The sequence below is a fragment of the Nyctereutes procyonoides genome, unplaced genomic scaffold (assembly GCF_905146905.1).
Source record: "Nyctereutes procyonoides isolate TBG_1078 unplaced genomic scaffold, NYPRO_anot_genome, whole genome shotgun sequence".
Lineage (NCBI taxonomy): Eukaryota > Metazoa > Chordata > Mammalia > Carnivora > Canidae > Nyctereutes > Nyctereutes procyonoides.
The window spans coordinates 8,977,330-8,992,730 of NW_026575135.1; the positions used below are offsets into that span (position 1 = coordinate 8,977,330).

Below are 15,401 nucleotides of genomic sequence, written 5' to 3' on the forward strand. Positions count from 1 at the left end.
TATGCAAAGAATGTAAATAACTGTCTCTTCATGGAAAGTTTCCATGTATTCAGCCAGTAAATACTTAAGTATAAACACCCTCAATATAAACACTATGCTAGTGCCTTTAGGAACACACAAAAAGTACAAGACTTGGTCCTAGTATTCAACATTAATAAACATGTGGCTTCATTATATGCTAGGAATACTTCTCATCTAGGAACTGAGTCTCCTCCTTTCTAAAGTGAGGTCCTGTCTCATGTCCCTTGAAACTCTAAAAAGACACTTTATGAATTACGATATTTCATTTCCTACAGTTTGGAGGTTTTTGTGAGTGATTATCCACTCTGGCTGTACTTTGGGATCATCTGCACATTGACATCAGCATTTTTAAAATACTGAAGGCCGATATCCACTCCCAGATATTCTGACTTAACTGGTCTGGTTTTCCTTTTAAGGTTCCCCACCCAGTGATTCTAAAGTAACAGGAAAAGTTGAGTATGACTAGTTTTGGATCTCAAAGGTCAGCATGAAGGGCTTAAAAACACAGATTGCCAGGCCCCACCCCCTAGAATTTCTAAGTCAGCAGTTCTGATGTGGGGCCTGAGAATTTGTATTTCTAAGTAGTTCAGAAGAGATGCTGCTCCTACTTGGTCCAGGGACCATTTGGTACAAATCACAATGGAAATGGAAAGATTAGAGTTCCAATTTTCAAATATTTCTAACATCCCTACCAAGTACAGTTTTCCAGCATGGTAAAGGTGGTAGAAGGTGTCAACAAAACAAAAAGATGAAAACTTAAAATGGCCATGAAACTGGGACTAAGAGTCAAGGTCATTCTGCTGCCAGGAACTCCAAATTCCATGTACTCTGCAAAGCCAATGGAACTTGACTAAAAATAAAAAGTTGTTGGCCTACCTCTGCTACATCACTGAGAAGAGAACAAACATGCTGGCTGAAACATGACTTTTTTAAAAATTATGTATCTTCCTCTTTCACTACACCCTTATTAAAAAATCTAAGGTCTACCTATGGCCATCTGAAAACTTAAAAACTGTTCCCCTATTGAATAGTGATGTTTTTAAGAACCAATCTGTTAGCTCTCCATTTCTCCTAAGACACACACACACACACACACACACGCACACATACACATACACAGCCTCACTGTACCCCAGGCATATATACCTCTGCATATAGTTAGAAACAAATTCCCAGAAAACAACTGTATAGGACATTTTTGTTGTGGGGAGAGGGGAATACATTGCATTTTGGGAGATGTAGTCCTCAAAGTTAGTGTAGCAGAGAGAAAACGAGGAAGCATATTATGCTTACAGATTTTTACATACTCCACCTGTTTAAATTATCTCAACATATTAGGATCACAGTAGATAAAGTCTCTTAGACCTGAGGAGTCGAACAAGCAGTAGTCATCAACCTGATGTTTCACTAAAGAGAAAAGAATTTAACCAGGACCTGGTTGCAACTCATAAACCATGTCTGTTGTGTAATACCAGCTTTGAGGTTTTTTTTTAAATTATTATTAAAAGGCAAATAAGGCCCCACATTATGGTTGAAATAGATCTACTAGAGACTCTTTTATTTTGTCAATATACAAATGAATTTTGGAAGAAAGTCTGCAGTGAAAAATTCTTTCTTTCTCTTTCTCTCCCTCCAACCACAAAAGTAACTAGGATTTTTACAGTAAAACCAATTCATATTTGATGTTTTTTCCCTTTAGCTTTCCAGTGAAGCCTTGAGGTTTGTTTAATACCAATTATTCCAATTAAGTAATTATAATTCCCAGAAAGTCTCTAGATTTCTGGTAACTGCTGTATTTCTCCTAATATATTCCCAGCACAAGTTTAACCACATTTGCTTGTCATGAGTGAGTTGGGAACAGCAGCACTCAGCACTCTGTCCTGTGGTGTTAAATAAATACCATTTTACTTTAAACTTACACGTGTATTTCTAAAACAGTCCCCCATATATATTTTTCTTAGTTTTAAACTTCTTCCTTCCTTCCTTCTTTATTTTTTTCTTTTTGTAGTGATTTATTTTTATATGTATGTTTACGGTTTATTTCACTTTTTACTAAAGTATCACTTTTTGCATTCTTTAGCATGTTGAACTTAAAATATAATCAACACAGCTATTATATTTAAGCATATTCCTATATTAAATTAATATATTTTCCATGTATTTCATTTTTATCACTACTTAGGATATTAAGTATCCATAGGTTCATGGTTACAAACTCAAGAGTCTGAAATTTTTCTTTTTTTTAAATTTAATTGATTTATTTTTTTAGAGAGAGATGGGGGAAGGGGAGAGGGAGAGAGAGAATCCCTAAGCAGACTCCCTGCTGAGCATGGAGACTGATGTGGGTCTTGATCCCACAACCCTGAGATCATGACCCTGAGACCATAACCTGAGCCAAAATCAAGAGTCAGACGCTTAATCGACTATGCCACCCAGAGACTCTTGAAATCTTTCATTTTTAAAAAATGACTTTTATCTGAGGAATAAGTCTTGCAAATGATTTTTTTTTTTGTAATGGTGTTGTTTCCGTATGGTCCTATAGAAAAAGCAAGATTATTGCTGAGCCAGGATGATATTTCTCACCTTTACCCTATAGGACAAAGTTAAAGGGAGGGTTAGGATGAGAGTTTTTGACCTTTGAATTTGTCTTAGGAAACCCATTTAAAAGGCAAAATTCACTTGACTCCAGGGCTATATGTGTTACCCTTAATACCACCGGGGAGCAGACGTGTGAGATTACATTTTCCCAGTCATTTCAAGGCACTCTTTTTAATTCTATTTTAATATCACTTTTGGCATACTTAGATTTTCTCTTTCTCTCTCTCCGTCCAATATGAGAGGTCAAAAGGATTTTGTCCCATTTTTCTTGACTCAGAAACCACAGTTTGGCCAAGATTCAAAATGAAACTTTCTCCTCTCTCTTCTTAGGAAATTAGACCATCAGGAACTCCCTCTGTATATGTGCATGTGTGTGTACTTAATGCTGTATTATATACTACAGATAATGCCGTTATTATGCATATATTTACTATCTGTATACATAAATAATACATTAAGTACTGATTGCCCACCCCTAGAAAGTATATTTCTGATGACAACCATCTGCCTTTGACATGTAAGATAAACTAATTTTTACATGAAAATTTATATTTTCTATATCAAAAGACAAAATATAGACATCACAACAGTATGTTCTCTAATGAACTTTCTGATTTTTAATCAAGATTTTATTATTACATATTAGTATAATTTTTGACATTCTGTCAGTTTCTGGGGCATTGTCTTTTTCTTTTTGAAGATAAGGTTGTGCTGAAAAAAAGGTGCAAAATAGTTCAATTCATCATAGATCTTGGTTTCACTGACAGAATTTACATTTTTACCTTATCATACACACTCATAGATATTTTCTCAAACAGAAGTTTCATACCTTTGCCAGTAGAAGATCTGTGCTTCTAATTAACTCCTTTAATTAGCTACCTGGAGCTAATTACCTTTTCCAAATAGGTAATCATTTTTTTGAAACTTGAGATTCAGAAAACCCATTTTAAGCTCAGCAGCTTTGTAATATGTTTGTGCAAAGCCCTGTCTGGAACTCTGAGGTCTAGCAACAAAGAATAGATTAACTTATTCTTGGTGAAGCAATGATACTTATAGTTTACAGTTTTGGGGGTGTCTGAGTGGCTCCATCTGTTAAGTGTCTGCCTTCCGCTCAGGTCATGATCTCGGGGTCCTGGGATCAAGCCACAGGTTGTCGGGCTCCTTCCTCAGCAGGGAGTCTGCTTCCCCCTTTCCCTCTGCTTGTGCTCACTCTCTCTTTCAAATAAATAAAATATTTTTTTAAAAAAATGCTTAAAAAGTTTAATAAAACAAATATTTTTGTTATAACAAGTATCTTGTTTATCACAGGTATAACAAGTATCTTGTTTCACCAAGATACTTATAAAGTTTTAAGATAACAAATGCAGCTGGAAGAAATAAGTTTTTCTAAATAAGCATTAATATCTATTGATATCTTCAGCCATCTCTTGATTCGATTCCTGACTTTGTCAGTGGGTATGTAAAAGAGCAATTTTGCAAAAGATGTGGCTGGCTGTTTTTCTTAAAAACTTTGATCTAAACATCTTGAGATTACCACAAATGCTTTATTGTTTATTTAATGTTTATTGTCATATTAAAAAAAAAGACATGACATTACTTGGAGTATCCTGCTCCCTGGAGTTGAGTGCGTTTCTAAATTTTTCAACCATATTGCTAGTTATTTCTGCTGTACCAATTTTTATTAACAAAAATCCAAAGTCTGCGTGATAAATGTGCAGAGATTCCCAGATAGCTACTTCCTTGTGTTCTATCTTCTATATTTAAATGTAAAAGACAAGTCTTAATAGTTTTAGTCGTTTACTCAGTTTGTAATGGTTTAAGGCCTCCTGCGGATGACCCCAGTTCATGCAAATAAAGAACATGCTCCGCCTGACTTACTTCATCTTTGGATCACAAACTAAAATCCCAACCTAAAGATTTAGTCATGACTGGTTTTCCCCAGTGTCCCTCTGGTAGATGCAGCCAAAATTTACTGAAGAAAATGCAGGTTCATATTATGTTCAAAGCTGTTTCTTATTTAGTTAATATTCCACCAACTATTAGCAAGAGAATTTCAGATTTAGTTAAATGATAGTATTCAACTGGACGTTGTTTATAAACACATTTAACACAAAGTGACATTAAAAGGTTTGAAAGTGCAAAAAAAAAAAAAAAAAAGAAAAGCCCTCTTCTGCAGAAGGGACGGCTACACAGAAGAAATAAAAATTTCTGATAAACATGAAAAAGACCCTTAATTTATCATTGAAATGCAAATTGAAATAACAGTGCAATTCCATTTTCACTTTCAAATTGGAAAAAAATGTTTAAATGATCATTATCAGTGATGAGGAGTATGAAGCAAGAGGAATTCCATACATTACTAAGAGGGCTGGAAGTTAGAACTATTTTTTCTTGCAGATTTGACATTATATATTAATAGCTTTAAATTTTCCATTATCTTTAGATCTATAGATTCAACTACTCAAGTTCCGCTGTTCAAATTCAACTATTATCCCTAGGAAACAATCAGAGCTATATACAAGGTTTATGCAGAAAATTTCATGTCACCATTATTTATAATAGCCTACAAATAGAAACAACCTAAACGTCTAATAGTAGAGGAAATGTTAGCTCAATTATGGTCTGTCAATGGCATGCAATATTTTTTTTATTAGACACCATGTTATTTAACGATCTGGGAAACACTTTGGATATAAAGTAAAGTGAAAAAATCAGAATACAATATTACATGGTCAATTCAGATTTTTATTGAGTTAAAGGTGTTTTGTGTAAGAAGAAAGAAACAACAAAATATTTCTCTGGGTGATAAAATAGTATAGGTATAAAATATGTACAAGAGATTATATTAGCAATTCAGTAGCTTTCTTACAACCGAGAATCAATGTACTTCTTTCAAAAGTAGAGTACATTGTTCCAGACTCACAAACGATTTGTTTTTACTTTTGCAGTACCTTGTCCAGTAGGAGAATTCTCTCGTTCTGGATTGATGCCTTGTCATCCATGTCCTAAAGACTACTACCAACCCGATCCAGGGAAGTCCTTCTGCTTATCTTGTCCCTTTTATGGAACTACAGCCACCAGTGGTACAAGATCTATCACAGATTGCTCCAGTAAGAAGATATACTTTATTTCTTACCGAATCCTGAGTGTTGGAGATTTGTGTTTGTGATAGTCTCGATTCTCAATATTCCTGTTTTCAGGGGATTTGGGTGTCTGGTCTTTTGAGGCCTTTATGACTCAAAGATTCTTACTTTGGGAACTCTGAACTTGACAGCTTCCCAATTTCTTTCTAAGAGTCTAGAATTTAATAATAGACCGCATCCATCTATACACTCTCTATTTTTACTACTAGTAAAACAGAATACATGTGACTTTACCTGCTCTGAGACTGGAATATTGATCATAGTATTTAGGCAGAGTCTCTGTATGGGCAATATCTACCACACACTAAGAGGGTTTTCTAATATTTTCTTATTAATCTTATTAGGTTTCAGTTCAACATTCTCAGCAGCAGAGGAAAGTGTAGTGCCCCGTGCTTCTCCGGGACATATCAAAAAGAAGTATGAAACCAGCAGTCAGGCAAGTCCCTTTTATACTTACAGAATCATCTCCAGTGGAATGTTTGGAAAACACTTTATCATTACACATTACACAGAGGAATACTACCAAAGTTGGAACCTTAAGTAATCAAGTCTCAGGATCATTATCAATGAACAATAGTATTTACTTGTGACTTCCAATAAGAACTTTCCAAAAATGCAGCGTTAGAAAAGTTCTAACTATCAAAAATTGGGAATTTTTCCCAGCAATGTCTGGCACAGAGAATGTGTAAATGTGGGGAGCCTTTAAATTCATTAGTAATTAACACGTCAAGCTTAACCTATCATCTGAGTAAGAGGCCTCTGGTTTAGCCAAAGGCCTTTTCTGATTGGCAGGAAGAGTTACTCAATAATGTCCATTTAAATTTTTGTCAAAAAAAGTTAAAAGATCATTTATTAGAATAATGTATGGGTTTTTAAAAATTAAGAAACATAATTCATGAACATAACTAAACTGTTTTCCTTAAAAAAAAAAAGACTAGTGAAGATTACCAATTATTTTGGTAGATTCAGCCATTACTCTGAATAGACTTTGCTCAATGTCATGATAAATTCTTTAGCTTTAAGTATTTTTAAGAAGGATAATAAGGTTGTATTTTTTATTTCAACTTCCTACAGTCTCGTCCAAACATACAACTTGTAAGGGCTTTGAAAGTCATATTTGAAACTGAGCCTAGCAGACACAGACATTTCTAAGAATTGCTAGAGTAGTGACTATCAACCCTGGAGACATATTAGAATCCACTGGCCAACTTTAAAATATAATAATGCACAGATCACACTCCCAGAGATTCTGATTTAGCTCATCTGGGTTGGGGCCCTATCCTTTATACTTTTAAAGCATCCCAAATGGTTTCTAACATGCAGCCAGCCTTTAGAAATACTTAAAATCATCACTCAAGAATAATATGTCATATGTGTTCATATATGGCAGGCACCTACATGATGCAGGCAGTGGGCCAGCTAGCTTGAGTGAACTCACCTGGATACAGGGACCACCTGTCTAATCCTGCAAACCTTCAAACTCCTAGTCAGAATTACTTCGAAATGATTGGAGTGTTTTGTCTCTGATAGATTTCTTTTTTTGCCATTGGTAGGTTTTCCATGAATGTTTCTTAAATCCCTGCCACAATAGTGGAACCTGCCAACAGCTTGGGCGTGGTTATGTTTGTCTCTGTCCATCTGGATATACAGGTAACATAGAGAAATGCAAATTTTAGTATGTTTTTCAGATGAAATATTGTAACTTGCATATCAAACTATGGAACCCTAAAAATTAACCCTATAAGATAAATACATTGGGCCATATCAGTGCAAAAAAATTTAGTTGAACAAGATAAACCAAGGTGAAAAAAAATATACATATCTTACAAATGGCAGTTCTCCTTGCACATTTTGAAGGAAGAACAAAGAATCATCTTTCTATGAAAAGTCACATCATAACTCACAATTTAAAGAGGAATACAGTTTCAGAGCCATGACCAAGGTTCCATACTAAAACAAATGTATAATATGATACCCAACATAGAACAGATTGTCCAGCACAAATATTTTTAAACAAACTCCAGTTTCTCTCATTGGCTTCACATTAATGGAAGTTCTTATGAATGGCTATGATTTGTTGCTTTGTTTCTATCTTTCTGGAAGCTGTTCTTGGAAAAAGAATATGGCTTTGAACTTGATTATGTAGCAATTATATAACAATTATATCTTCTTGTAGTGTAATTCACATTCCAGTTCAGTTCAGAAATATAATTATTGAGGGGGAAATGAACTATATCTGAAAACTGCAATTTATTTCAACTAATTCACTATTTTCTCCTAGAAATGCAGTTTTTGCATTTTTTCTGACTTTTGTACAGCCAATGTGAAATGTCATTTCAATGAGAAAGATGTTATTAAAATAAAAGAATTCACCACAAAATTAAAATAAAAGAATTTACCACAAAATGAGCAAAAGGAAAATTGGAAAACAGAATGTAGCCCAGGGCTATCAAGAATATTGGCATTCCACTTATTTCATTCCATTTATATGTGTATGTGTGTCTCGATTTTTATAAAAGATTTTGTCCTAACATTCCATAAGAAATAATGGCTCTTGTCCCAGAATTTTTTAAGCAAGTGGTGATTGAGAAAGGGCATAATTTGGACAGTGGTTCTCAAATTTTGATGTGCATCAGAATTGTTGGGAGGGCTTCTTAAAACACAGAGTGCTAGACCTGAACCCAGAATTTCTCATTCAGTAGCTCTAAAGAAGTTTTCATAATTTGCATTTCTATTACATTCCCAGGTAATTGCTGATGCTGTTGGTCCAGGGGCCACACTTGGAGACCCCCTGGTGTAGAGGAAGAACATGGGTTTCTGGCAGAGCTAACCCACAGATAGCTTGTGTGCACCCTCTCAGAAAATATGTCTGCACTCTAGGACACCTGGCATATGAGCTGATATCTGGCAGGACTTAGCCCTACCCCTACTCCTCAGCCTTGGTAGCAAGTATATATGACTCTACACTTTGCACTTTGGAGTTAAATTAATTTTATGCTCCCAAGTCTTCCCCCAGCACTACCTACCACCAACTTCTAACTTGGGATTTTCTGCTATCTTTTATGTATTCTTATAAGGATATCCTTTAAAAAATATTTCATTTATTAATTTATTTGAGAGAGAGAGAAAGTAAGGGGGGAAGGGCTGAGAGGGAGGGAGAGGGAAAAGCAGGCCCTGGGCTGAGTATGAAGCCCCAAGATCCCAGGACCTTGAGAGCATGACTTGAGCTGAAACCAAGAGTCAGACACCCAACCTACTGAGCCACCCAGAAGCCCCTCCTTATAAGGATATCTTTTTTAAAAATTATTTATTTATTTGAGAGAGAGAGCAGAGAGGAGGGTCAGAGGGAGAGGGAGAGAGAAACCCAAGCAGACTCCACACTGAACACGGAACCTGACACAGGGCTCAATCTCGTGACCATGAGATCATTACCTAAACCCAAACCAAGAGTCAAGGTGAAACCAAGTGTCAGATGCCTAACTTACTGCACCACCTAGGTACCCCAAGATATCTTGAATCTCTAGAAAGAGGCAATACTTTTATTAAATGCTTAACTAGACAGTAGCACTCAAGGAATATTTCCCTTTCCTTCACCCCCACCACTCCCTATAAATTCAATTATTGAGATCATACCTTTAAATGATCATGGTTCTGTTTTTATTGATCCCACTCTTTGATTGTCCTTCAGTATTTGGTTTGCATTTTAGGCTTAAAGTGTGAAATAGACATTGATGAATGCAGCTCACTGCCATGCTTCAACAATGGAATTTGTAAAGACCTAGTTGGGGAATTCATTTGTGAATGCCCATCTGGTTACACAGGTAAGAGGAAAGTTTCTTGTTTTTACAATATAAACCTTGGAATCCTTAAAATTTCATTGCTGGAAATCAAAACCACAATGAGATATCATGTCACACCTGTTCAAATGGCTGTTATCAAAAGACAAGAGATACCAATCTTGGTGAGGACATGGAGAAATGGGAACCCTTGTTGTGTACTGTTGGTGGGAATGTGAGTTGTTACAACCACTATGGAAAACAGTATGGAAGCTCCTCAAAAAATTAAAAATAGAACTACTGCATGAGCCAGCAATTCCACGACTGGGTATCTATCCCCAGGAAATGAAATCATTATGTGGAAGGTTTTTTCATTGTAGCATTGTTCACCGTAGCCAAGATATGGAAGCAAGCTTAAGTGTATTCTCAAGATAAAGAGAATATGATTGAGCTATACATAATAGAATATTACTCAGCCATAAAAAGAAGGAAATCCTGCCATTTGCAACAACATGGATAAAAATTGGAGGCATATGCTAAGTGAGATAAGTCAGACAGAGAAAGACATACTGTATGATCTCACTTATATGTGGAATCTAAGAAAGGCAAAGTCATACAAATGGAGAGTAGAATGATAGTTGCCAGGGGCTGGGCGTGGGGTTATTGGGAATATGTTTTATAAGGCTACAAACCTGCAACTAGTTGATAAACAAGTCATGTTTAAGAACTCAAGGAATAAATTCAGCAAAGAGGTAAACGACTAGCAAATACTATAAAATTTTTAAGATAGACAACACTTATACTAACTAAAAGAAAAGCTAGATATCCATGGTTATCATTTTTCATTGTATGTTGAAAATGTCAGATTTCTTGCTAGAAAATTTTTGCAATAAATAGAATGGAAGAAAACGTCTTATTTCAATGTATTTGGCAAAGAGCAAACTTTTCACAAACATATTGACCATGATTTATGATTATCCTGTTCTTACACCTGAACAGGTTGCTTGAAAACTATTAGTCTTAAATTCCTTTCAGGTTTTCTCCAGCTAACATATTCTGTGATTTTTTTGAAGGCCAACTATGTGAAGAAAATATAAATGAGTGTAACTCTAGTCCTTGTTTAAATAAGGGAACCTGCACTGATGGCTTGGCTGGCTATCACTGCACCTGTGTGAAAGGATACACGGGTAAGATGTTTCCATTCTTCTTACATTGTCTTAATGTTCTGCAAGGCACCAAAAATTACTACATTTTTAAGCGTCATATTATGTTACTGTTCATTTTCTGATTTTGTAACTGTGCTGTGATTATCCAGAGAAAGTCCTTATTTTTGAGGAAATGCACACTAAAGGATTTTGGGGTCAAAGGGCATCAGGGGTGCAGTTACTCTCAAACAGGTTAGAAAAAAGAGTGTGTGTGTGTGAGAGAGAGAGAGAGGGAGAGAGAGAGAGAGAGGAGAGAGAGAAGGGAGACACAGAAAGAGAAGGAGACATAGAGAAGACAAGAGTTTATGTGCTGAGATTAACATTCAAGAAGGCACTGGAAATAAATCATTTAGGATAATATTGCAAATAGATGCTAAACAATATGATATAAATATATATTAGAAGAAATATATATAAAGAGAAAGTTCCCAAAAAATGACCAGTGAAGGAAAAAGACAAGGTCAAAGAAACAGAGGAAAATTTTGAACTAAATTTGTTAGTTTCATTTTTTAGCATCATCTGAGTTAGATGTCCATTGCAAATGCTATTTTCAGAGAGACCCAAGATCAAAAGAGAAGATTATCAAAAACACAATCCTAAAATGACTTACAAAAGCCAAATCTCACTCAAGAGTGGATCTCAAACCAGTGTGAGAGACCAGTAGTTCTGCAGCTTCCATTCCAATCCTTGAGGACCAACATCCTCCAAGAGGTCAACACCTGGATCCTAGTTTCCCAAGGGGGGTTAACATTTGGGCTCTTTCTCACCCTCCTCCATCCCCAGGCCTGCACTGTGAAACAGAAGTCAATGAATGCCAGTCAAGCCCATGCTTAAATAATGCAGTCTGTGAAGATCAGGTTGGAGGATTCTTGTGCAAATGCCCTACTGGATTTTTGGGTACCCGGTGTGAAAAAAACCTGGATGAGTGTCTCAGTCAACCATGCAAAAATGGAGCTACCTGTAAAGATGGTGCCAATAGCTTCAGGTAAAGCCCTAGGTCTGGTTCTTCGCACTAGTTTTATTTTCTCAACCACTCAGTATCCTGCAGCCTTTATGGAGTATTACTCTAAGTCCCAAATCAGCCAGTCCCTAATTCTAGTCCAAGGATAGGCTGCCGTAGATGCTCCCCACCACCTGGGGTTCTGATTCTCCAAGTCTGGGGTACAGTCTGTAATTTTAAAATAGGTCACCTATGTGTTTTAAGTTCCCTAATGGTTCTGATGCATGACCAGATTGCGAAACCACTGTTCTGTCATTGGGAAGTCATAAAAGATGAAAGAAAACACAGTAACACCGAAGCACTAGACAAAACTCATTTTTAAATTTGAGCTGGAGTTTTTGCACTAGCTGAAGTCAAAAGGAATTGTGCCATCATTCTGTTACAGTCCCAATTGACATTCTCTATCTGTGGTTTTCAAACGCTTTTTTTTTTTTTTTTTGGTTTAGTAACCCTTGGTTCATAAGAAATCTAATACGAATGTAAACAAGTGAAATAATAAAAACTAACCTTTTGTGGTTGAAAACAGCAGGATTTGTAGAGGAGACATGCTTTGTCTTCCTGAGGCAGCTCTTGGGGTGCCAGTAGAATACAGTTTAAAAATCAGTACTCTCCATCACTGTCAAGTTAACTCCGTTACATCCGTTCCCCTTGCAGGGTCTGTGGCTTCTGCAGTACAAAATACAGACTGTTCTTGCTTGCAGAATCTTAGGAAACTTTATTATCCTCAACATGCCACTGGCTCTGGAAGCTTATGAAACTTAAAAGGGAAAAAAAAGCACCCCTGTTGCACCATTTCCTAGTCCTCGTGTGGTTCAGCCTCCTTCAATACTGTTCCCCCAACAGATAGCCAGGGCATAATCCAGAAGAAATAGGCAACCCATTCTGCCAATGAGACTTTTACTCTTGATATGGAAATGAAGTCTCAGCAGTATAACTGTTTCATCTTTTCAGAGGCTTTTGCTTCTTCTGGCCTATAGTGCCTAACCATAGGCAATGAGAAATTTCCAGAGAAATAAAAGTTCTAAATTCCACCCTCACCCCCGAGAGTCAAAAACAATTGATGAATACCAAATTTGCCTAAATCCTAAAGAGGAAAAGGGAAGGTAAACTCTCCTAACTCAAAGGGACTGTGAGTTGTCACCAAAGTGAACTTACTTCGTAGACAAGGATATTGGATTGCTAGAATGACGTCCAACATGGGCAGATAAAGATGAGTGAAATTCTAGCCAAAATAGATTTATCATCAGATGCAGAGAACTCAGTGAAGATTCCACCCCAATTCCAACGTAAACATGCTAATGACAATGTTAATTAGCATGTATTGCACAGGTCCTTTTTAATTAAAAATATATTTCAGACATACAGAAAATTACCAAGAACAGTAAAGGTCACGCACTTATCACAGTAATTACCAAATCTTAGCATTTTGCCATATTTGATTCACATCTTTTGTTTTAAAAAAACACCTTCTAAAGATACTTTTAGAGTTCATCCAATACACCACACATGCACACGCACACACACAAACACACATACACTTTCCTCTTCTTCCTCAGTAGTAACCACTTTTCTGAAGTTGGTGTACATCTTTCTCATTCAGACTTCATATATTACTACATAAACAGTGCATAGCACACTTTTACATGTTACATAATTGGTATCATACTATATACATCCTTTTGCAATTTGGGTTTTGTTTTCACTCAACATCACGTGTTGTCATGGTTGATACATTTGGCTCTAGTTCATTTATTTTAACTGCTGATCAGTAGTCCATGATCATACCATAGTTTATTTTCCCACTCTCCTCTTCATAAACACTTAGAATAATGCTGTTATGAATGTTCATTACCTGTGTCCTTTTGTGCCTGGGGAGTAACTTCTGAGAGCACATAAGTAGAGATGGATATACAGGCTCTGGGAATGCAAACCCTCAATCTCATATGACATTGCCAAATTGTAATTCTCTTCACTATGTGAGATTTCCCAGTTCATGACACCTTTGTCAACATTTGATCTCAACATTTGATACATTTTCCATTCTGATAGGTTTAAACGGTTTGTTGCATACCACAGAGACTGTATGGCATACTGTTTAAGAACAAGGCACTTTGGTTGGGTTTAAAATTCTACTCCACCGCTTAGTGACCAAGAGACTTGGGCAGATTAACCTGAGCCATAGTTTACTCATCTGCAAAATGGGAATGAGGACAATGTTACCTCATTATAAAGACTGGATTAATATATATAAGGCCTTTGGAACAGCATGTGAATTTTTTATATTTTTTCCTAGCACTTCTACAGGGAAAGAAACTCCCAGTGTGTAAATAATAATTCACCCGGACCAGAACCACTATTTTTGCTGCGACAACACTTCAGATATATATTATCTTAAATAGGTTTAATTAAATGAACTTTAAAAAAAAAGGTAACTGATATTTAAAGCACTGTTTTGATGTGGAAAAAGTTTCATCATTTCAGAGCAGTTTACTCAATTCATCTAAACTAAAAACAAAACAAAACCCCAGTTCACCCATTTCTCCCACCCCACTCTGACCCCAACGAGCACCAGTCTGTTCTCTGCCTCTGTGAGCTTTCAGTTTTCAAAGTCCTTTGAGACATTGTCATCATAAATGGGAGACTTCCTCAAATGCACTTCTATGTGTTAATAATATTTTGTTTCTTTGCAGGTGCCAATGTGCAGCAGGCTTCACAGGGCCACATTGTGAAGTAAACATCAATGAATGTCAGTCTAACCCATGTAGAAATCAGGCCACCTGTGTGGATGAATTAAACTCATACAGTTGTAAATGCCAGCCAGGATTTTCAGGCAGCAGGTGTGAAACAGGTATATAGGAGCTCAGTATTATTAATAACAATACTAAAAATAATGAGATTATAGCAATGTTAGTTTTTGCCTGTTTCAAGCCCTGTCTACATACTAAAAATGATGCTAAGCATTTTATACTTATTTAATCTTGACAGCGATCCAGCAAACTAGGTCCTATTAACCCTAATGGCAAAGGTGAGGGAAATGAAGCTCAGAGGAGAAAATTGAATTACGTAAAACTCTTCATCTTCTACATGTCTAGAAAGGACACTTGATTTAGGAGCTCAGAGTTCAAAGACATGTTTGAGAACCAGTGCTAAGCTGCTTTCTCAGGGTGCTGGTGACTTTTAGCTGTAGGACTTTCATTTTCTTGATGGGGTATGCATGACTGGGGCAGAGCTGAATTGCTCATGAAATAGGGAAGAATGAGGGCCCTGAGTAGAAGTGGAATGTGGCTCTTGCAGTTAACCCCCTTTTCTCCTGCAGCCTCAATTACCCCACTCTGTGAAGTCATCCCATCAGCATATGGACGTGCCCTAGAGTCTTCTATCTTTATTAACTTCCTGATTCCACCTCTCCTCCCAGATTTTTCCTATTTCTCTGCTTCCTTGCCCTACTGAATTCTTTCGCTATCTTAGATATCACTGATTATTTTATTTAGAAGGATGTGAGCTGTATTTTGTAAATAATATATAGATATTTAATGTTGAAACTGTATCTCAGATCATCATATTGACTGAAATGGGCTTCTTTGACAGTAGTACTGCATATCTACTGCTTACCTTGGACAACTGAAGAAATGCCTCATAAGTGCTATAGTCTACACAC

The 15,401-nt window shown here is 36.4% G+C and overlaps 1 protein-coding gene across 4 annotated transcripts in view; it reads left to right on the forward strand.

The window, feature by feature from the left end:
* SVEP1 (sushi, von Willebrand factor type A, EGF and pentraxin domain containing 1) overlaps positions 1-15,401 on the forward strand; it is a 181,240-nt gene that overhangs the window by 97,541 nt on the left and 68,298 nt on the right. For all 4 annotated transcript variants that reach the window (XM_055301712.1, XM_055301714.1, XM_055301713.1 and 1 more), the window contains 7 exons: positions 5,568-5,729; positions 6,107-6,198; positions 7,316-7,412; positions 9,470-9,583; positions 10,612-10,725; positions 11,527-11,728; positions 14,434-14,591. In XM_055301712.1, coding sequence (XP_055157687.1) covers positions 5,568-5,729; positions 6,107-6,198; positions 7,316-7,412; positions 9,470-9,583; positions 10,612-10,725; positions 11,527-11,728; positions 14,434-14,591 — 939 coding nt within the window. The remainder of the gene's footprint in view (positions 1-5,567; positions 5,730-6,106; positions 6,199-7,315; positions 7,413-9,469; positions 9,584-10,611; positions 10,726-11,526; positions 11,729-14,433; positions 14,592-15,401) is intronic.